Source organism: Gekko japonicus, unplaced genomic scaffold, assembly GCF_001447785.1.
Source record: "Gekko japonicus isolate JY-2015 unplaced genomic scaffold, Gekko_japonicus_V1.1 scaffold200, whole genome shotgun sequence".
Classification (NCBI taxonomy): domain Eukaryota; kingdom Metazoa; phylum Chordata; class Lepidosauria; order Squamata; family Gekkonidae; genus Gekko; species Gekko japonicus.
Genome location: NW_015160214.1, coordinates 1,231,350 through 1,252,767, shown reverse-complemented (window position 1 = coordinate 1,252,767; position 21,418 = coordinate 1,231,350). Strand labels below are relative to the sequence as shown.

The following is a 21,418-nucleotide window of genomic DNA, read 5'->3' as shown; positions in this document are numbered from 1 at the left end:
TAAGTCAGCACTGTTGCTCCAGCCCAACAAGACAGGAGAGATCTGTGTGTGGAAGTGGGCTTCTGCAAGTGCATCTGATGCTCGTGCAGGTGCTCCTTACAGAGCTTCTCCAGCTCCCATGAAATGGACTGTATGCATCTTTGGATGGAGGTGCTTCCATCATCCTCATTTGGGACTGCGAGTACTTGTCTAGAGCAAGACAGAAAGTGGTATATTGATGTTCTGCAGTCAGCTGTCTCTGCCCAAGGACCAAAGGCCAGTTCATAGATGGCCCCCCAAAAACTTGCCTTTGAGAATGGTGTTTCTGTGCTTGGCTGATTCCTGGCTTCCAATAAAAGAGACTTTCAATAACAGACTGTTCTTGTCTAATTTGCGTTTCCCCCCCCCCATGGCTTACCCTGCTCTGCCTCATCAGACCACTGTAGTAGCGACCACCTGTGCTAGCAGAAAGAAAGAAAAAGAAAATTATCTTGAAGCACAACGGGCTCCCATATTAGGAATGATATAGCTGTTTATTCAGTAGATGGTCAATAAAATACTCCATAAAGCACAAAGTCTTGTTAGACTTACAGCTGTTCTGGCCCAGATGCCAGAGAAAGCCAGCCTCTCTTTCTGCAGTCCTGCTACTAGAAACTGTTTTCTGTTCCTTAACACTCGGAGCAGAAAAGCTGAGCAAGTTCACCCACGTAGGCTTGGGCTAAAGAATCACTCAGACCAGCCAGTCAACTAATTTAAATTACCTCTAGCTTCAAGATTTGGTGCACTGTGACTTTGTTGCCTCTGTGCCATAAGACCTAACCCCCAAACTTCCTAGATTCTGACTTGATTGCCTGTGTACTTGCAGTGTTTCTATAACTTCTGCTTTGCCCATTCAAGTGGTGATTTCAGTGGATTGGGCAAACTGTATGTTCTGCAAGATGGTGGTAGGCCTCTTGAAAGAGAACTACTCTAGCATGAGCAGTGGCAGGAATTTGTCATGAGTTCACCATTCCAAAATACTGTCAACTCTTTCAAAGGCCTTTGGCAAGAATGATAATTGTCCCTCTTTGCTATAGCTGTGAGATGCTGGCAAAAGCCTTCCCTGGCTGCACTGAGGAGTGAAGGCTGGTGGAACATTAGCACAGCCTGAGCCTGTGTTAGACACCTGGAAAAAGAGGCCCTAGGTCTGCGGAGCACTGATGCAGCAGCTGCTTCCCCCCTCTAGCTGCCTTTCCACACAGCGAGTTATTTCATGCTGAGCTTTCATTATGCTGCTTCACTCAAGGGGAAAGAGGACATGAATCTCTGAAAGATTGCTTGGCAGCCTTTTACTACTTGAGCTGGATAAGTTTGAAGTACCCATATACAGCCGCATGCCACAAAACTGGCCCAGTGTGAGTGATTCTGGTGCTAGTGATACAATGTGATACAAGAACAGAGAAATGGTGGATAAAACAGAAGTCCAGTGTGGTGATGGGTATGTTCTTATTATGGTTGCCAACACCCAGGTATGAGCTGGGGAACCCCGCTTTTGGGGACTTTTCCCCGCCGCAGACCAGCTGGCCGGCAGGGGGAACTCTGCTCCTAAACCCCATATGTAAAAGCTGTAGGCGTAGGAGAGCGGCATGGATTGGCCAGCAGATGGGTAGCTGCTCTCACTCCAGAATAATTAGATAAGAACTAGGGTTGGCAGGTCCACTCATCAGGCCGACGGGGATTTTTGGGAAGGGGGCGTTCCAGGGGGTGGGCAGGGACATCTCACAACACAGTCACCTCGAAGTGATATCATCGTGCTGGGAATGCTCTGATTTTGGGACAAAACTCTATGGTCTGAGGGCAAATTTACCATAGAATTTCACCTCAAAACCGGAGCGTTGCCCCTGGCATTGCTGACGCGATGATGTCATTTCTGGGTGATGTCAGTGCATCATGTGACATCCCTGCCCACCCCTGGAATGCCCCCCAAATCCCCCCCACCAGTTCCCTATTTCTTATCTAATTTTTCGGGAGTGAAAGCAGCTACCATCCACTGGCCAATCCATGCTACTCTCTTGTGCCTACTGCTTTTATGTGTGATGGGGCCCCCACCCCCAAGGGGTTGTGTCTAGCCAGTTTTGTGATATGTAAGCATGTTCCTAAAGTTTCCAGTCTCTGGAGTAGTTTCGTTATCGACTGTCTTCGGAAGGGCAAAAATCAGTTGGCTGCAATATGTGCAGATGTATCTTAGTGAGTATTTGCAGAGGAAAAGGTAAGAGATGTCGAATGCACACAGTGAACAAGACAATGGCTTCTCTTGAAATAGTTTTAAGTACAGGGATGAAAACTGTTTGCAGCCAATAGCAGCAGTCCCTGCCTACTAAGTGTTTCTCTTCTCTGATGTGGCCATCCAGAATTTGCTACTTACAAGCCAGGGATCTGTTTCTAATCTTTAGTGCATTGACATGTTCCAGCGTCGTCTTAAGGAGCAAAAAGATATATTCCCTCTGAAAACAAACAAACATTCTCATTTCACTTAGTCCTAGGAATGTTTTGAACGGCAACAACAGTATTTGTATGCGGCCCATTTAGCTAATGTCAACGTGTTAGGTTAGGTTAGGCATTTTGAACTGTCCTGTCTCCAGGTGGAACGTTTGCAGTCATGCGGGTGACTTCCATTGCAGCGTTCTTCTTTTAAGCCCCATCTCGACTTGAAACACAAGGATATGCAGTAACTTGTTTGTAGGGTCATTATTCTAGCTGTGCATTGTATATTCACAGAGGGCCAGTGCTGGGTAGGGATGTTCCTGGATCCTCTCACTCCAAGATAAGAGTAGCAGACTAGTTGAAGGGTTGATTGTCTGTAGGATGCTGTCACTTTATCCTCCCCTGCTGATCAGTTGCACTTGTTGTTGTAGGTAAAGTCATGAAGCTGAGTCCCAAAGCAGAAGAAGTTGCCACGTTTTTTGCAAAAATGCTTGATCACGAATACACTACAAAGGACATCTTCAGGAAAAACTTCTTTAAAGACTGGCGAAAGGTACAGCATCGTGGAAGCGTAGGGTTTGCTTTAGAGTTAAAGCTGGTTGCCATCTGCCTGGCTGTCTGTAGTGAGTAATTCTAAGGGAGTAGCAGACGCCTTGTCCTTACTTGGTACCACATTGAACCCTTGGGGTGCTGCATTAACATTCTGCTTTTCAAACTGCTCCGTTCACCTTATTGGAACAGGGTTTTGCTTATGTTTTGCCTGTCCGGTTTCCCAACAGCCATCCCTTGTTTTGAGCCATCAAGCCCAAACTGTGCTGGCTTGAAATTGCCAAGGAAGAAGAGAAAGTGATCTGGGGAGGGATGGAGAGAGCATGCAATAAACAGTTTGGTTAGAAGAAGGGAGAGGAAAACTTCATACAATGGGAAAGGGGAGAAAAGTGTGAAGAATCTACAGGCCTGTAGATTTGAGTCTTTGAGGATGCAGGAGGGGCAGGAGCAGAAAGAATGTCAAGTCAGGGCAAGAGAGGTGAAAGCTTCAAGTCGTTTTTGTAATTTACATCTGGGTGCTGGATTGTATTCAGTGTCCCCATGCCATGTGGTGAATAGAAAATGTCTTTGTTTATATTTGAAGCTATTTTTGTTTCATTCGTTTTTGCATGTTTAGAAGTCGATTGCTTAATTCCATTCCTGTTTGTCCCTCCCAGGGTAGTTTCTATTAAGCAGTAGTTTGAGACTCTTAAGAAAGCTTCCTAAAATCCTGGAAATTAACCCAGGCTTGGGGGGGGGGGGCACATTTAAGGCTAGATCTGAATGTACATGAGTGTGGTGGAGACATCAAGCCTCATACCTGTCATTGTGTTCCGAAGCTGAGAAGTGTTTCGAGGACTGCCAGTTATGTGAGAGAAAAGAGGCAGTTCTGTTGAATTAACCAGTGGTACCTCATTCTGCCTAACACTTCCTTAATGAGGTGGTCTTGCTTCCCCCCCCCCCCCCACATTTTTTTCTTGGCTGTGGTGGTGGCTTTTGCTCTATGGCCCTAAAGCAAACTGGGAAACCTTTGTGTTAATTGTCTTTGTCAGAGGTATGCACTGCTGGAACTCTGTGGGCTAAGCTCGTGTGGTGTAGTGGTCAGAGTATCAGACTGGGAAACCCAGGTTTGACTCCCCACTCACTGGGTGACTTTGGGCCAGCCATACATACATAACTCAGCCTACCTACCTCACAGGGTTGTTTTGAGGATAAATTGGAGGAGAGAAGACAGATGTAAACCACTTTGGGTCCCCATTGGGGAGAAGGGTGGGATAATTAATACTGAAATGAATATATCCAGTACACTAACTACATAGATAACCTGAGTTAGTGAGGTGCCCGGGCTTTCTTCTATTCATAGATGACGGAGGAATGGGAGAGGTATGATCACTACACATCAAGAGCAGCTGTGCAGCATGTAGGCCTGGATGAGGGAAATCCAAGGTCAGATCCTCATTTGGCCTTGAAGCTTCCTTAGATGTCCTTGAATGAGTCATTTCTCAGTTTAACTGCTTAGGGTAACTTCTGGTAGTCCTGTGTACATCACCCTCTCCTTGGAGGTAGGGCATTGAGGGCCTTCGCTTCCTTTTCTTAAAAGCAGGGAGAAAGAAAATCTCACGTGTCATGGTCAGTGTGTCGCAAAAGCTCAGTAGTTAGCAAAAAGGTGTTTCCGGAATCCAAGGGTGTGACTTGGTTCAGTAGGGCAGGAGTTCTGAGATGCCTCCCCTCCAACCCTTTGTCTGTTTTCATCTGTCCACCCCATTCCTCATCCACAAATGAGTGCAAATTTAGTCTTTCAAAGAGTCTTGTAAGCAGCATTAAATGATATTAATATATTTGAAATGCAGCACTGTGACTGCAGGGTTTGCTTCTCTTTGGTGCATAATACAACTTTATGTTCATGATGTTGCATTTACATTGTACAGTGAAGCACGCTGCATTGATCAATGCCAGGAAGACTCCAATATGCAACCTCAAAAACTCTTTATCCATTCTTTCTCTGTATACTCTTCTCCTGGAGTTAACCTTTATTATTATTTTGCAGTTCTTCTTTATAATGGCAACTTCCAAACTGAATTTACAGAGAAGTAGGGTCAAATGCAGTCCCTTTCCTCTAACTCTTAAGAATGCTGTTAAGGTATAATTTTTTTTCCCTTTCAGGAAATGACCTCAGAAGAAAAGAGTACCATTACTAGCCTCAGCAAGTGTGACTTCACCCATATGAGTCAGTATTTCAAAGCTCAGACAGAAGCCAGGAAACAGATGACCAAGGAGGAGAAACAGGTATCTTGACTTAGAAAGGAGTTGTTTCCCCCCCATAAGAAACAAAGCCCTGACCGGGATAGCCCAGGCTAGCCCAATCTCATCAGATCTTGGAAGCTAAGCAGAGGTGGCCCTGGTCAGTGTTTGGATGGGAGACCTCCAGGGAATACCAGGGTCACAATACGGAGCCAGGCAATGGCAAACCACCTCTGAACACTCTTGCCTTGAAAACCCCACGGGGTTGCCATAAGTCAGCTGCAACTTGACAGCAAAAAACAAACAAACATAAGTTATGATCAGAATGTTTTCTTTCTGTGACACCTGTTCTTAGTCCTCTGGATCAAATAATCATCTCCATTGCACTGAGTAGATTAACTGAAATCTCCTGATCTGGCAAAAGCTTGCCGCTGCCTAAGGCTTCAGAGGTTGAAGGTGTTTGATCCCTGCTAATATGCTTCAGCCGACTTGGGCTTTGTTTTGGGGCTGTGTTCTTTTTCATGGTGTCACAGGTAACACTCAGTAGAAACCTTAATAAGAAACTGGCATTTCTTACAAATCTCTAGGCTTGTGTGTTACCTATAAAAAAACTTTTTCATCTCCCTCCCCCCAGCTTTTTGGTGTTTCTTGGTTGATCTCTTTGCTGTGCTGATGTTGTCATATGAATAGCTGTGGATTTCAGTAAGAGCTTATAATACTTCTGTTTGGCATCTTCCAGTAATGATTTTTGAGTCACTCGGCCTTGGAGAAGCAGGGGGAATGCATTTCTCATTTATTTTAAAGCCCTGGAATGCCAGGACTTAAAATTTTCCCAGTGGAGGTTGAGATCAAGGAATAGTCTTGCAGCTTTTATATATTCATTTTCCCTCCTCTTGTTAAGATTGGAATAGAAGTAGGGCATATTCTTGTTTTAGTGTTTGGTAGCAGCATAAGCGATGCCTACAGGAGTGCAGATGCACTCTTGGCAGGGAATTCTCTGCCTCTTGGTCCTGTGTTAGTGCCATTTCACACATGACCCAGTGGCAAACCTGTCTTGGTCGCTGTGCATGGACTCAGTGAGGAGCCACAGTCAACAGGAGAAACTCTTTATCTTGCACGTCCAGCTGATCCCAGGGAAAATGTAGAAACCCTGAACTGGTGCCTGGAGCCGGTTTTAGCGTGGATGTGGGCTAATATACTGAGGCTTAATCCCAGCAAGACAGAAGTGCTGCTGGTGGGCAGAAAATCTGGCCTGGGGTTTAGGGTGTTACCCGTTCTGAATGGGGTTGCACTCCTTGAAGGGCGCTCTTGGACCCAGGCCGACTGCTGGATAAGCAGGTGGTAGCTATGACCAAGAGTGCCTTTTACCAGCTTCGACCGGTTTTAGCCAGCTGCACTTTTTCCTGGACAGAAAAGATCTGGCTGTTGTGGTACCCTGGTCTCATCCAGATTAGATTACTGAAATGCGCTCTATGTAGTGCTGCCCTTAAAGCAGTGTTTGCTGCAGCCAGGTTGTGGAATGGAGTGGGTTGGAGGAACCTTATCACATATCACTCCAGTGATACTTACCCTGGCTTCCAATTTGTTTCTAGGCCCAATTTAAAGTGCTGGTCTTTACCTGCAGAGCCCTAAAAGGTTTGGGACCAACATGGCTTAGGGACTGCCTAATCCCTTATGAGCCCGCCCGGTCATTATAGTCCTCTTCGGAGGCCCTACTTCGGGTGCTCCCACCTCCTGAGATTAGGCAGTAACCAATGTCTTTATGTTTTGTATGTATTCTAACTTTTTAATGTGTTACAACTCTTTTTTTACTCCTTTTAAAGTTGTTTTAAAGATGTATGATTTTATATTTTTATCACGATGGTTTTATAATGTATGTTTTGTATTATGATGGTTTTATAATGTAATTTTCTCAGGCGTGTTCTAAATTGTTAGCCGCCTTGGCAGCCCTTATAAAGGCAGAAAGGCAGGATACAAATTTTGTAAATAAATAATACCTGAAGCCTTTCCTTCCTCTGAATTCTTGCTAACAAAGAAATCTAGAATTTGGGGGCGGGGGGACGGGACTTGTTCATATGGTATTAATTTGCAGTCTTCGTTCTCTGAATATTTTAATGTCTGAATCTGGATACGCACATTACATCCACTGCAGGTACAACTGATCATGCTATGGAAATTTACAGTCCCTTCCTACAAATTGTAGCCTGTAAGGCTTTGGGGAGCACAGCCACTTTATTTGCCCTGAATTTGCAACTGACTTTATGAAATGCCTCTCACAGTCAGGGTCTCAGAACACAACTTGAATGCAGCTTAATTGAAATCATTGTGATGTTGGTGCTGAATAATTTATGTAGTGGCTTTGGGTGTGTTGTAATTATTTTTCCCCCCTTTTCTGCCCTCCCTAGAAAATTAAAGAGGAGAATGACCGATTATTAAAAGAATATGGTTATTGTGTCATGGATAATCACAAGGAACGAATTGCCAATTTTAAGATTGAGCCTCCAGGTCTCTTCAGAGGGCGTGGCAATCATCCCAAAATGGGCATGCTGAAAAGACGGATAATGCCCGAAGACATCATCATCAATTGTAGCAAGTGAGCATGGCAGTGTTTATAATGCTAGCTAAGAAATACTTCTAGTTCAAGCTCGCTGCCCCAGATAGCCTCTTTGTCATGGAGAGTCTGATGTTTTCTGTCCAGGATGTCTGTCTTCAGCGTATCTTCAGTGGGAAATGCAGGACTTGAATGCCAGTTCATACCACCACCAAAATGTGCCTTTAGTGTCTTTGTTCACAAAAGTCATCATGTCATGACTTTGCTTTGTAATGGGCATACCTGCACACTTGCAAAAGTCTGGTGCTGGGGTCAGCCAGTGTTTGTATCAGTTTAGTGAATTTAGGAAATAACTTGTGGTCTGCAGTGACTGATAAGGAATAAAGTAAGCAGTTCATTATGCAAACAAGCTGGGATTTCTGAAAAAAAGTAACTTTGGGAGGAAGGGTAAAGACTGGGAACTTAATACAATTTGCTGTGTTGGTATCATAAATCATAGTGACTAACACACACATTAAGGGTTTGGTGAGAAAATTATCCCAAAATCGTTTTTGTTTTTAAAAGGCCATGGCATTATTTCTTGCTAAGGCAATGTGAACTCAGCTTGCTTTCAGGTTTCTGTAGCAGAATCAAAGCGAACCTTTCAGTTCTTCAACCATGTAATGATTTCTGGTTTCCCCCCTGATGTATTTTGCCTTGTGCAGGGATGCCAAAGTTCCTCCTCCTCCCCCTGGACATAAATGGAAAGAAGTCCGGCACGATAACAAAGTGACCTGGCTGGTGTCATGGACGGAAAACATTCAAGGATCTATTAAATACATCATGTTGAACCCCAGCTCTAGAATCAAGGTGATGATTTGTCTGAAATTCTGCAGACTATTCCTTTGCACCAAATATGCTTTAGGAGAGGAATTGTTCCTAATGGAGGGTCCAAAAAGTACTCTATTCTCTTTGTGATACTGCAGCTTGCGTGGTATAATCTTGAATGCTTTTTTTTCATGTGCCCTTCTGAAATAAGTAGCAGCAATGGGAAGAATGGAGTAATCTCTGTAAAACAGCCTCAAGGATGTCTTGAAAAAGTACTCCAGATGGTGCATCATTTCCAGACTACAGTTTTCAAACACCAGAGCGAGCCATCATGATATTTTCTTTGTGATTGTCTCTGCAGGGTGAGAAAGACTGGCAGAAATATGAGACGGCTCGGAGACTGAAGAAATGCGTAGATAGGATTCGAAATCAATATCGAGAAGACTGGAAGTCCAAAGAGATGAGAGTGCGGCAGAGGGCTGTTGCACTGTACTTCATTGACAAAGTGAGGATGAGTCATTTTTGCAGCTTCTGCCATTTTTAAAACTGAGAGGCGCAGGGCTTCCGGCCTTAGCTTTTGGCCTTCTGAAATCCTGGGCCAGAAACAAAGTAAGATTCCAAAGTTCAGATGTACAGAGAGCGTCTAGAAGAGTTGGCAGTACCACTGAACTGAATTCTCAATAAGTGTCCAAAAGATGCTTCCCTGTGAAGGGCTGGGTAGCTTGCTCTGAAAAAAAGGAGTACGTTGTGATTTTAACTCCTATGTAAATGAATTGGGTCAGCAGGCTGCCCACATTTCCAATGAGCCTTGGCCTTGAGCAATTACTAAAAGACTTCCAGTGTCTATACAAGCAGTCCTTGGCTGTAGTTCATCCAGGGTGCCTGGGAGTACAGATGGGCCACAAGTCAGCCCTCCCCTACTCTGGAGAGGTTCCTTCCACCCTACTGAACATAGCCGGTTGTTGAGACAAAGTGCAACATTTGAGTTTAGTGGTTTTACTTGGTAAGGGATTTATAATCCACTTTTCGGTGGTAATATTTCTGAAATAAGGCATGATTAACAGTTCAGAAAAAACAGTTCAAAAAAAATAAGGCATGATTAACAGTTCAGAAAAATCTGGTACACAATAAAACAAATGGTAACAGATTATAACCAGTAAGAAGTCAGTCAATGTAAACCAAAGCTGTACTCCGTTTCAAGCCTGAAGAATGAAATTCAGATTCACAATTTAGTCCTCAAAGGTCTTTATGAACAGGTGAGTCCTTGAGGCCTTCTTAAAACTACTCAGATCAAAACTCAAAGCTGGTTCTGCACTGTGGGAGCAACAATGGAGAATGCGTGTTTAGCCACTGCCACAAATTGAATATGAGCTGGTATTACCAATACATTGTCTCATACAGATCTTAGTGAGTGAGAAGGAATGTATGATAGGAGCCACTCCCCTCTGTTAATCCACGCTAAAACGATAAAGATTTTGAGTTCAGTTGAATTTGTAGGTATCTTGAATCTCAGCTTTGGAATTTGAATAGGCAATATCCCGGCGCAAGCTCTGAAGCCCTCCAGTGGATAACCACCGGTGCTGTTAAAAATGCTTCCTTCTGTTTTGATTGCTATTCAGGCCATCTTCCAACTCAATCTGTCTCTCTTGCTGTTTTATATCTGTAGCTCGCTCTAAGAGCTGGTAATGAGAAAGAGGAAGGGGAGACGGCTGACACAGTGGGCTGCTGCTCCCTCCGTGTGGAGCATATTAATTTACATCCAGAATTGGACGGCCAGGAATATGTGGTAGAGTTCGACTTCCTTGGGAAAGACTCCATCCGATACTACAACAAGGTCCCTGTTGAAAAAAGGGTAAGGGTTGTGTTCCCCGCCCCCCACTGTATTGTTTAAGATAGGGATAATGTCTAGATTGTAATAGCCTTATGGATTTAAGTTCCTTCGACTGTGAACTTCCTTCCCCTTCTGGTAGCTCGTCAGACCTTATCTGGTGTGTGTGTGAAGTGCTTATTTGCACATAAAAAGAGCCCTGCTGGCTCATAGCAAAGTTTAATTGCTCAGCCTCAAGTTTCCAACAGGGCGAGCCAGATGCTTTTACTCCGTGTTTGTGGGCTTCCCGGAGGCAACAGCTCTCCTTCATTATCTTTAAAGGTATACTGCTGCAGAACATGGAGGTTCCATTTAGCTACAGTGGATATGTCTAGCAGTTGATGTCTTTCATAAATTTGTTGTCCTTATAAGACAAAAACAAAAAAAGCTATCAGAATCTGCAACCATTGCTGCATCTTGTGGCAGTGAATTCCACAGGTTAATCTAGCACTATGTGAAGAAGTTGGATTTTCTTTGTTTGTTTTTTGGTCCTGAATCTACTGCCAATACATTTTGTTAGCTGACCCCAAATTCTAAAACAATAAGAATGAAAAATTTCTTTTTCCACGTATTCATGATTTTATAAATCTGTCAAGCTCTCTCCACTCCAGTGCCAGTTGTGTGGATTCCCCCCCCCCTCCTTAAGCTAAATACTACCAAATGCCTTAAATTTCCCTTGTAGGGCAGATGGAGGGTTGCTGGGGTTTTTTTTGCATTCCTCAGAGAAGAATGATGGCTGGGGTGTGTGTATGTGTGTGTGTGTGTGTGTGTGTGTGTGTTAAGTGCTCTCAAGTAGCTTCTGACTTCTGTGTCCCTGTGAATTAATGACCTCCAAAACGTCCTATCAGTAACAGCCCTGCTCAGGTCTTGCAAACTGAGGGTCGTGGCTTCCTTGATTGAGTCAATCCATTTCCTGTTCTTCCTCTTTTCCTGTTTTCAACTTTTCCTAGTATTATTGTGCTTTCCATTGAGTCCTGAAAATATGACCAAAGTATGATAGCCTCATTTTTGTCATTTTAGCATCTACGGAGAGTTCAGACTTGATTTAACCTAGAACCTACTTATTTGTCTTATTGATGGTGTACTCCTTCCTATCCATTGCTAGCAGGATCCACAAGCATGCATTCTGTAGGTTAATAGAATTCAGTGCCTCTTAAGCTAGGTGTTCATGTAGGTACATGGGAACTAGTAAGGAAGAATTTGAACAATTACCAAACCACCTGTTTCCTTTGTTTCCTGTTGCAATGGAGTCTTGTCTTTACCTGGTTTTTGTTTGATAGGTTTTTAAGAATCTTCAGTTGTTCATGGAGAACAAGCAGCCTGAAGATGACCTCTTTGACAGGCTCAACGTAAGTTCCTGCTGGGTTTGGAAGCCCCACATTTCCATAAACGGCCTTGCCACAGCATCAGTTGGCTAGTTTGTGGAGTGACAGATAAAAGCGTCATTGATTTGGGAAGGGGGATGACTTTTTGTCTGTTTCCTACAATCAGAGCAATCTCACATGATTTTTACTGAAATGATTGACATAGCAATTAGAAATCCGTACTTGCAGAAACTGATATGCAGTGGCTGGGAAGGTGCAATATGAAATCTGCATTGCCTAACACTTGACTGGGATGCATTTGTCCCATTTGGCCTCTGATTGGAATATCTGTGCCAAATACTGAAGTAAACATGAACAATGATTTTCTTTGTTGAAATATCTCAACTTTTGTGGCAGTAGATTTTTCCTCTGCTTACACTGCAGTCCAAAGCAAGGTTATGCCCTTCTAAGCCTGTTGACCTCAGCGGATTTAGAAGAGTGTAACTCTGCTTACGATCGCACTGTTAGTTGGGAAGTAATGTCTCCTGAAGCCTGTGTCTATTTAATGGTCCCCCCACCCTAGTTTTTCTAGATTCACACCCATATTCCAAAAGATCTAATGTGAGCCCGAGAAATTTTTAGTTCCCCAAATAATGAGAAATGGGGTGGTTCAAATGTTTAGATTGAACTGTTCTGCTAGCTAGTGTTGAACTGGTTGAATAATGCCGCTCTTGCTTCTTCCCCCCTCCCTTTAGACTAGTATCTTAAATAAGCATCTTCAAGACCTTATGGAAGGGCTGACCGCCAAGGTATTCCGAACATATAATGCCTCCATTACGTTACAGCAGCAGCTAAAGGAGCTCACTTCCCGTAAGTATCTTTAGACCAGAGCATCTCATCCTTTGTGTTCACTGTGTCTGATGGTGAGCTTAGTATGGATCCAGATCTAAGGGCCTTGGCTGGGAAGTTAGTTACTCTCTCCTTCACTCCCTTTGATTACCAGCAGAGATGGACAGCTTCTGGACTGGGATGCAAAGGTGGGCTCCCTTCCCCTGTTTTATGATTGCCTTTCCAGCCATAACAGAATGGAACATATTCTTGTGCAAATGAAGACCATGTAGATCTGGCTTCCCCTGCCATTTCTGTTGTTGTTTTTCCAAACTTCCTTGAAATTTAATTGCCCAGGACCAATTAAGTTTTAGAATAATTGTTCCATGCTTAACTGAAAGCAGACTTATTATGATGATTCCAAGGTAATTCATGGATATATGAGCCCCATGAGAAATTCTGTTTTCATGTGTTTAAAAAAATAGCTTCTGGCCCCCACCACTATAGGGAAAGCAACTTAGATACACCATGGCATTTCCAGAGGTGGATTTTTGTCAGTGGAATGTGACTTTTTCACTAGCCTGCTCCCACAGCAGCCTACAATGCTGCTCCCGGGAACCAGAGGACCAGAAATGTGCTGGTGGAGGCAAGCCAGCATCTTCATCAACTCACCCCTCACACCCAAGCCTTTAGGATTAATAAGATGCCATTTGAAAGCAACATTTGTATTTTCAAAGCTCTTTACAACTCCCCAGCAAGTAGTACAGACTGCTCTTTTTTACAGAGGGAGGTGATGGAAGCAGTGTCTGTCCACGGTTGTGATGTCAAAGTTCTAAAGAGGAGGACGAAGTGACAAAATTGTCATTTACAGAGAAATTTCTCTGAGAAGCAGGACATCCCTACGGTGTTTCTGTGGTTTATTTTGTGTGCAAATACATCAGCTAAAGGGAAAACAGGAACAGAAAAAGCACTGCTTGTTTTTAAGAGAACTGCAGTTAGTCTTATCTCTGTTATACCATGGTGAAACAAAATGTATAAGAATGGATGTACGTCAGTGTTGTGTAGTAGCTAGAATGACAAAGAAGACCAGTGACCTGGGTTCAAATCTCCACTTGGCCATGGATCGCGCTAGGCCAGTCATCGTCTTTCAGCCTCACGTGCCTCACAAAGTTGTGGTGGAATGGTGGAAGAGATCCACGTTAACTCTCCTGTGCTCCTTGGAAGAAGGGCAAAATAAAATTGCAGTGCAATTTTAATAAATATTTAAGAATGACACAAAAGGTCACAAATCACCAGGAGCATGGCTGAAACTCCAGGCATCCCTTGAAAGGCCTTCTTTCTGTTAAATTTTTACAAGGTTTCAGAATATAAAAATACGCTTAGGGAAACTATAAATATCCAGAGTGAATTCAAGAGGTTAGGTATCCTCTTTAAAGCACTAAGCAGCCTGGATCCGTCTTCCACTGTTACCAAGAGAGCCTGGGCCCAGGCTCCATTAACTTGGAGATCCAGTGTGGTCTAACGGTGCGTGCACCAGACTCTCAGCCTAGCCTGCCTCACAGGATTGTTGTGAGGCTAAAATGGAGGAGAGGAGAACAATGTAAGCTGCTTTGACTTCTTCAGGTAGTGAAGGGTGAGGTATAAACCCAGCCCTTTCTGTTCTCTTCTTCTCCTTCCCCCTTGGGGAGAAAGACCGGGTATATATAGAAAAGAAAAGAAAACAAGCAAAATGAATAAAATTAGATTTTTACTTTAGAGGAGCTGAAGCAGGAGCACATGAGCTGACTTCAGTGGACAAAGAAGACTGGACAATGCCAGGCTTTTCAGATAACAACCTCAGGCATGTCAGGGATTTTAAGGTGATGACCAACCCCTTGAATTGGGCCCAGAAACCAATTAGTAGCCAGTGCAGATGGATATGACTGGATGTGATAGAACACTGCGGCTAGACTGGTGGTCGGGGCCAGCTATCAGGAGCACGTGACCCCAATATTACAGCAACTACATTGACTACTGATCTGCTCTTGAGCCCAATTTAAGGTGTTGGTTTTGACCTTTAAAGCCTTACATGGCTTGGGATTGGGCTATCTGAAGGACCATCTTCTCCCATATGTTCTGCCCAGGAATTAAGATCATAGGGAGAGCCCCTCCTGGCTGTTCCATCAATCAAAGAAGCTTGGTTGGCGGGTACTTTTCAGTGGCAGCACCACAATTATGGAACAACCTCCCTAGGGAGGTGTGCCTGGCCCCCTCACTTGCGATCTTTAGGAGGCACGTTGAAGCCGGTTTTATTTAGGACTGCCATTTGGTTAAGTTTAGTAGCAGTCCTGAGTGGTGATTCTAAATGTTGGTTTTATATTTTCAATGTATTTTATGCTATGTGTTTTATCTATGTTTTTGATCTGCCATGAGCTTTATAGGAAAGAAAGGCAGCAACTAAATATTTTAAATAAATAAATACAGATAAATAGCAGGCAAAATTCTATATGAGCGACACCTCCTAAACTAGCTTCACAGGTAGGCCTCGGCAGAGCACATTGAAGTAGTCTGTAAGCATGGATAACAGTTGCCTCAGAGAGAAGGAGATGGAACCAGCCAAAGCCAATTCAAACATAGTCTTGGGTGCTGCTTAACCCTCCAAGTGGTGAGAGCTGGGTGATCTCAGGTCAGTCATGCACTTTGTCTGATCTACATTACAGGGCAATTAAGAGAATAAAACCTAAGGGTGTGAATCTTGTACACTGCCCTGAACTCCTTGGAGGAAGGATGGAATAAAAATATGACTAGTATCGAAACCCATCTTTTCATACAAAAAGGATTCTGATGGATGGTTCTGAATGGACACAAAATAAGCGAGGGGAAGTGTTGTGTTGCCACAGAATAAGCCTCCAAATGAGCTGTATGCTGTGCTCTGTCCAATTCAACTCTCACTCTGGCCAACTCCTCTCCCTTGAAACCTCATTACACTCAACTGTTGGTTGAATCAAGGAGAGTTCAGGCTCCATTGACTGGTGAGAGAAGTTTAGGAAGAACTGTGACTACAGCTTCAGACAAGTGTTACCATACCATAGTTCAAACAGGCCAGACTCAGAATGTCTAGGCAAGCCAGTCGCTCAGTCCCTTGGAGCATTTTGCAATCCATTAAACTCCATTAGCCTTCAGGAGCAGACCGCTATAATTGGTTGGCCAACCTGGGCCCCCGTAATTTGCATCTTGAGCAAATGATTGATACATGAGAGAGGCAGGTTTGACATGACCTCAAATGCAGATCACTGGCACCATATCATATAAAGACTACACGGTGAAGAATGTGACCTTCAAAATATGTAGAACTATTAACATATTCGGAGGCAGAGGTCATTTCAGGGGGGAACGCAGTTCCCCCGGGTGAGGTGCAGGGGGCGGGGCACATGACAAAGCCCCGCCCCCTGCTTCCGGCCGCCCTGCTTCCAGCCCTCATTCAGCTAGGAGGAGGCAGGAGAAGAGGGAGGGTAAGTTGCTTCCTCCCCGCCTCTCCCCACCCCTGCCTGCCTGGGGCCAGGGAGGGCCTTGGCGGGGCTTCCTCGCACTCCCGCTGGCCTTGCAGGTCCACCGCTGGGCCCCTGATGTCAGGGGGTGTGGCATATGCTAATGAGTTATGCTAATGAGTTCCCCTAGCTCTTTTTCTACGAAATGACCCCTGTTCGGAGGCGTGGCTGTCATGAACTCTTAGCCTATACCAGATTCGGATATTAATTATTCATTGTGCAAATATAAGCACCCTCCTGGATTAGATCAGTTCTGCATCTAGTCCAGCTTCCTGTTTCACACAGTTGCCTGACTGGTTGGGTTGAAGGGCCAACAAACAGAGCAGAGAGGCCAAGGCCTTCCACAGATGCTGCCTCCTGGCACTGATATTCAGATATTTACTGCCTGTGAGTGTCCGGACTCACTGAAGTCACCATAGCTAGCAGTCTTTGATGGACCTATCCCCTATGAAGCCATCTAATATTCCTTTAAAGCCTGTACTTGTAGCCATCACGCCCCCATCATCTTTTTTAAAAAGCTATAAAATTTATACACATGCATGTTTGTGTGAATGAGCTTGCAAGGTAGCTAAGTGGTATTATCCTGAACAGATGGGAGGCTGGGGAAATGGTGACGTCAAAAGGAGCCTACTGAATTTATGGCAGAAATTAGATTTCACAAGTAGTCCTGATTTTTAGTTCTTTCGGCCGCTATGTTAGACAAGCTCAGTTCTCTCTCTCTTACTGACTCACACACACAACATTATGAGAATAAAAAAGAATCCATGAGAGTTTGACCTTGTCACATGGAAATTCCATTTTCACATGTTTGTTTTCAATTCTTCCAGCGGATGAGAACATCCCAGCAAAAATCCTTTCTTACAACCGTGCCAATAGAGCTGTCGCTATTCTCTGCAACCACCAGAGGGCACCTCCAAAGACCTTTGAAAAATCCATGATGAATTTACAGACGAAGGTAACTGGCTGTTTCACCTTCATTTATAAGCCAAACGAAAAAGAATCCACTTCAGTTCTCTTTGTTCCTTAATCAGCTGCTGTTGGGCTCTTTCCTCTAGGGGGCTTGCTCCACCAGTGAAGCTTGTTTCTGGGACTTCTGGAATGAGAATCCTGTTTGTTTTTTATGACAGAAAATTCTTCTGAAGGAAATTTTGATTTCTTCCAGTCCTTCCCTTTCCCACCAAAACAGATTGAACGCTGTCTTTTCCATGTGCACATCAGGCTGCATCATGTTCCGTTCAGTTTATTAGGTTTAAAAGCCTATAGGCCATACACCATAAAAATTAATTTAGACTTTTAAAAGATTTTAGACATTTAAAAAGACAGTGTAACAGGAATGTGCCACATCTGTTATACAATTATGGCACAGAGTACTCAGCAAACGTCTCAACCTTGTAGATTCCGAAAAGGAAGAAAATTTTAATAACCATTTCCTCAGGAATTTTTCTCTCGCAATTGCATGTTTTGGGCAACAGAAAAATATATGATCAAGTGTGCCCATAGTTGCTAATGGGCAGTCACAATAATGTTGGCTTGCTGGGATGCCCTGACAACAACCCTTCATCTGTGCAGGTGGAAATGCATTGCAGTGTGCCACCATATATGCACTTCTCAACGTAGACTGCATCATATGTATGGCAGATTACCTTCTAAACCTGAAGAAATTTTAACATTGGGAATAATTTACCTTCTGGGAGAAAAATGTTCTCTGATGTTACGCTATAGCTTTCTGTCCCAGTTAGGGAACTAAAATAATTTCCCAGTGTCCTCAAGAAAAAGAGAGAATCCCTCTCAGCCTGCTTATCAGATATACCATAGATCACGTTCAGTTCAATAACCAATCTGATTGGGGGGGGGGGATGACTCACATCCAATCCCAACATCGAAACTATTAAAACTTCACAGTTATACCTAGTAGTGTACAACATCATTTACAGCTGCTTTTCATCTCTTGCTGCTTTTCATCTACATTGCTGCTTTTGTTGATTTCTACGGGTTGTGTTTATTTCAGTCTTTTTTTTTTGCTGACTTTTAAAAAAAAAGTATCATGAGCTGCTTCAAAAAACCCTCAAGGTACAAGTACTTGAAACTAAATATAAAAACTCTTTGCAGGTTAAAAAAACCAAAACCCTAAATGTTATGGAGAGTGGCTTCTTTCTCCTTGGCATACTAGTTTGCTATATGCAGAGATTTTTTAAAAACAAAACGTTTGCCCATGCAGCCTCACCTTCAGTGTGACATGGGTTAAATCCAAGAACAGTTTTGCCACGGTCTAATTCTTCTGAGATGTTTTCTGTAGTCTCCAACTTGTGGCCTAAAAGGAATCCATGAATGATGCCTGTGTCAACCACTGATAACTGGAGGATGCTGTTGAGGCCTTTTCTAAGAGAGAGCCAGAAGGCGATTAGCCCCTTCCCTCCACCCACCCACCTCAAGTTGTAAACCTCAGTACAGTTCAGCATCTGTTTGTATTTCACTCCTCTAACTCACCCTTTTCCTTTTCAGGTTATTTCTGACAAAAGCCATGAGGTCAATGTGGTTAGGTCGGTTTCCAGCCTGAATCTGAAATAACCCTCTCTATAAGGCGGTCGGTTTTATTAATCACTGGGGTGGTGTTTTGGCTTTCATAATACCTAACTTGGCTGTTTCAGTTGTTAGGACCTACAGCTCTGACACAGTGATAATGACTTGGCTGCCTTCTCTTGCCCCTCCCCACGAGTCGTTTGTCCAGTTATTGTCAGAGGAGTTGTAGAGTCTGTTAGGAACAGCTTAGGTAAATAGAGCTGTACACCCCTGTCCTCCACTTCAGAGCTCTGCTTAGCCAGCCATAGACTGCAAAAACCTCACTCTTCATTCCTCCACCATAAAATCATTGCTGGATGAGCACAAGAAATTTCCTGATGTGACCTAATACAGCACATCTGAGTCTTGACAGTGTTCCAGCTACTTGGCTGTATTACCTTTTGTGCTTTGCCAAATCATACTATACCACATGTCCACTGAAATCCAATATTCGTATGATTATAGACTTTGCTTTGTTTAGTTGTACATTTGAATCTTATTGAGCTCCAAGGTTTTTATCCCCCCCCCCAAATTAATATCGTTAAAGTGTAGCCTGTATCTTTCCCAGGGTTCTGCCCATTGCTTTGAAATGCTTCATTCCATTCTGCTGGCTGAATACAAAAGACAACGTCTCTGCCTTTATTCTTAAATGGTTATTGGAGCACCTACATGTAAAATCCACAGACATACAACTTGGATGGGGGAAAGGATGCTCCATTAGTTCTAACTTCAGATGGTATCTTCTGGTGTACCATCTGTTTGGGCTAGATAAGAGGCTTTTGATTTGTGCAGAACTAATACTTTGCATCTTAAACTTGGTATCTTTCCAATACATCTGGTACAACAAAAGATGCCATGTTAAAACTTTTGGCACCTAGTAAATAACTTTGCAGGTTCTCGGTCTGGCAGTGCACACTCATGGACTTATTATATCCTGAGTGTGTGCTGGAAAGATCTCTTCTAAGGTAGGTGTCTAGAATCCTGCTAGTCACTTCTACAAGCTTGACTCTTGCATGCTTGTCTAGAAATAGGAGTCCTGGCCAGTTTGTCTATGAAACTTTTATTTTATTAATAAGGTTACGAAGAAGGACTTTGGGAAATGCAGTGCAAAAGTTGCTTTTGGGTGGACAAACATTCTGTCAAACATTTTTTATCAGCTGTTTGCGGTTTTGTTAGCTTTACTCCTTCCATAGTCTTACTTTGTTCGATTTCCCCCCTCCCCTTTTTGCCTTCCCTAGATTGATGCCAAGAAGGACCAGTTGGCTGACGCCAGGAGAGAACTGAAAAGCGCCAAAGCTGATGCCAAGATCCGGAGGGACGAGAAGTCTAAAAAGTAAGTCTGGCTGCTGCTATCTGTGCATGCATGGAAGTGGTTCAACAAGGTGCAGCCTTTTTCAAAAGGAGATCTCCCTTTGAATTGTTGCTGTCCTTTGAATACTCTTCTGTAGGTTTGTGATTCATTCACTTTCCTCGTGCCACTTCAGATGAACCCCACGTGTCTTGACTATAAGTAGCCTTTAATGGGCATGGTGTGGGGAAAGGGTTCACAAGGCAACCTGGGAGACATACCATGACCTATCAGGGCTGTAGTTATCTTGCATGTTTCAGCTGCATTCATTAACCATGTGGCTCTCCAAATACAGGGGCTGACTGGGCATGTTGCATTTATTTTGACAGACAGGCCTCAAGTAAATTCAGCTCTCGTAAATTGTATTTATCTGCACATTTTCTTTGGGTTTGAATTGTTCTTCCCTTTCTGGGGAAGAACATTTTTGGTCTTGAGCCTGTGTGCCTTCACGTTTTCATCTTTATTAGGAACTTTTCCCTTAAACAAGAGCTCAGATGTATGCGAGTCCATGGGTCACATGTATGTTCCCCTGAAACTGGTACTCAGAGCCCTGGCCTAACTGGTGCAGAACCAAGGGAAGTTCTAGGGGGCATTTTGTGTTGATGGGGAGTTGGGGGATTTCTTGAAGGAGCAATGAGAGAGATAAGGTGGTGCCAACTCAGGAGCAGTGCCTTTTTCACTGCTGTCAGCCTGGGCAGTGCTGCCTCCCATTTGGGTCTGATAGCAGCATGTGAGGCACCATTTTTAAGCTGGCACATGCTGGCGGCCAGGTGGAATTAGCTGGCAGGCTACAGTCAGAACAGACAGTCTGAGCTGGATAGATAAGTTGTCAGGCAACATAAGGCAGCTTCATGTTAATATATGTGCATTTGTGACAGTCCTGTGGAACTTCACAATAGACATTTGGGGAACATGTAACAGACCATCAATTCCAATTTCTGCCTGATCTTCTTCGTGGTCTCTGTGCTTCACACCAATGGGATCTAGTGCGCCTGCGCTGGATCTGCCGGTGCCTAGCAAGCTCTTCTAGAAGGATTTTCGTGCCTGGCCCAACTGAGCATGCCCAGGAGCCCCAGTGAGCATGCTCAGAAGGGCAGGCACGGACATCCCGCCAGTTCTTTCCTTTCCGCCGCGCTGAGCAGACCTGTCTTCGAGAGGTCTGGCCGGATCGCTGCCTTTTGATCACTTTTAGTGACTAGCTCTCCGTTTTCGCCTTAGTTTTTCATCAGTTTCGTTTCCTTTTTCTGTTTTCCAAAAAAAAAAAAAGGAGTCTTTTTGTTTTTCGTCGTCTGAGGTAAAATTACCTCAGGCCTTCGGGCTGCTGGCCCACCCCCACCCCCCCACCCTCCTTGTTGTTAGCTTTTTCTCCTCAGTCTATGGAGAAGAAGAAGACAAAAAGGTCGAAAAAGTGGGGAT

The 21,418-nt window shown here is 43.8% G+C and overlaps 1 protein-coding gene across 1 annotated transcript in view; it reads left to right on the top strand.

Moving 5' to 3' along the window:
- TOP1 (topoisomerase (DNA) I) overlaps positions 1–21,418 on the top strand; it is a 106,941-nt gene that overhangs the window by 75,452 nt on the left and 10,071 nt on the right. The window contains exons 10-19 of the mRNA XM_015410350.1: positions 2,874–2,995; positions 5,134–5,256; positions 7,617–7,804; positions 8,467–8,611; positions 8,931–9,074; positions 10,236–10,421; positions 11,717–11,785; positions 12,496–12,610; positions 16,923–17,050; positions 19,893–19,987. Of these exons, the coding sequence (XP_015265836.1) occupies positions 2,874–2,995; positions 5,134–5,256; positions 7,617–7,804; positions 8,467–8,611; positions 8,931–9,074; positions 10,236–10,421; positions 11,717–11,785; positions 12,496–12,610; positions 16,923–17,050; positions 19,893–19,987 (1,315 nt within the window). The remainder of the gene's footprint in view (positions 1–2,873; positions 2,996–5,133; positions 5,257–7,616; positions 7,805–8,466; positions 8,612–8,930; positions 9,075–10,235; positions 10,422–11,716; positions 11,786–12,495; positions 12,611–16,922; positions 17,051–19,892; positions 19,988–21,418) is intronic.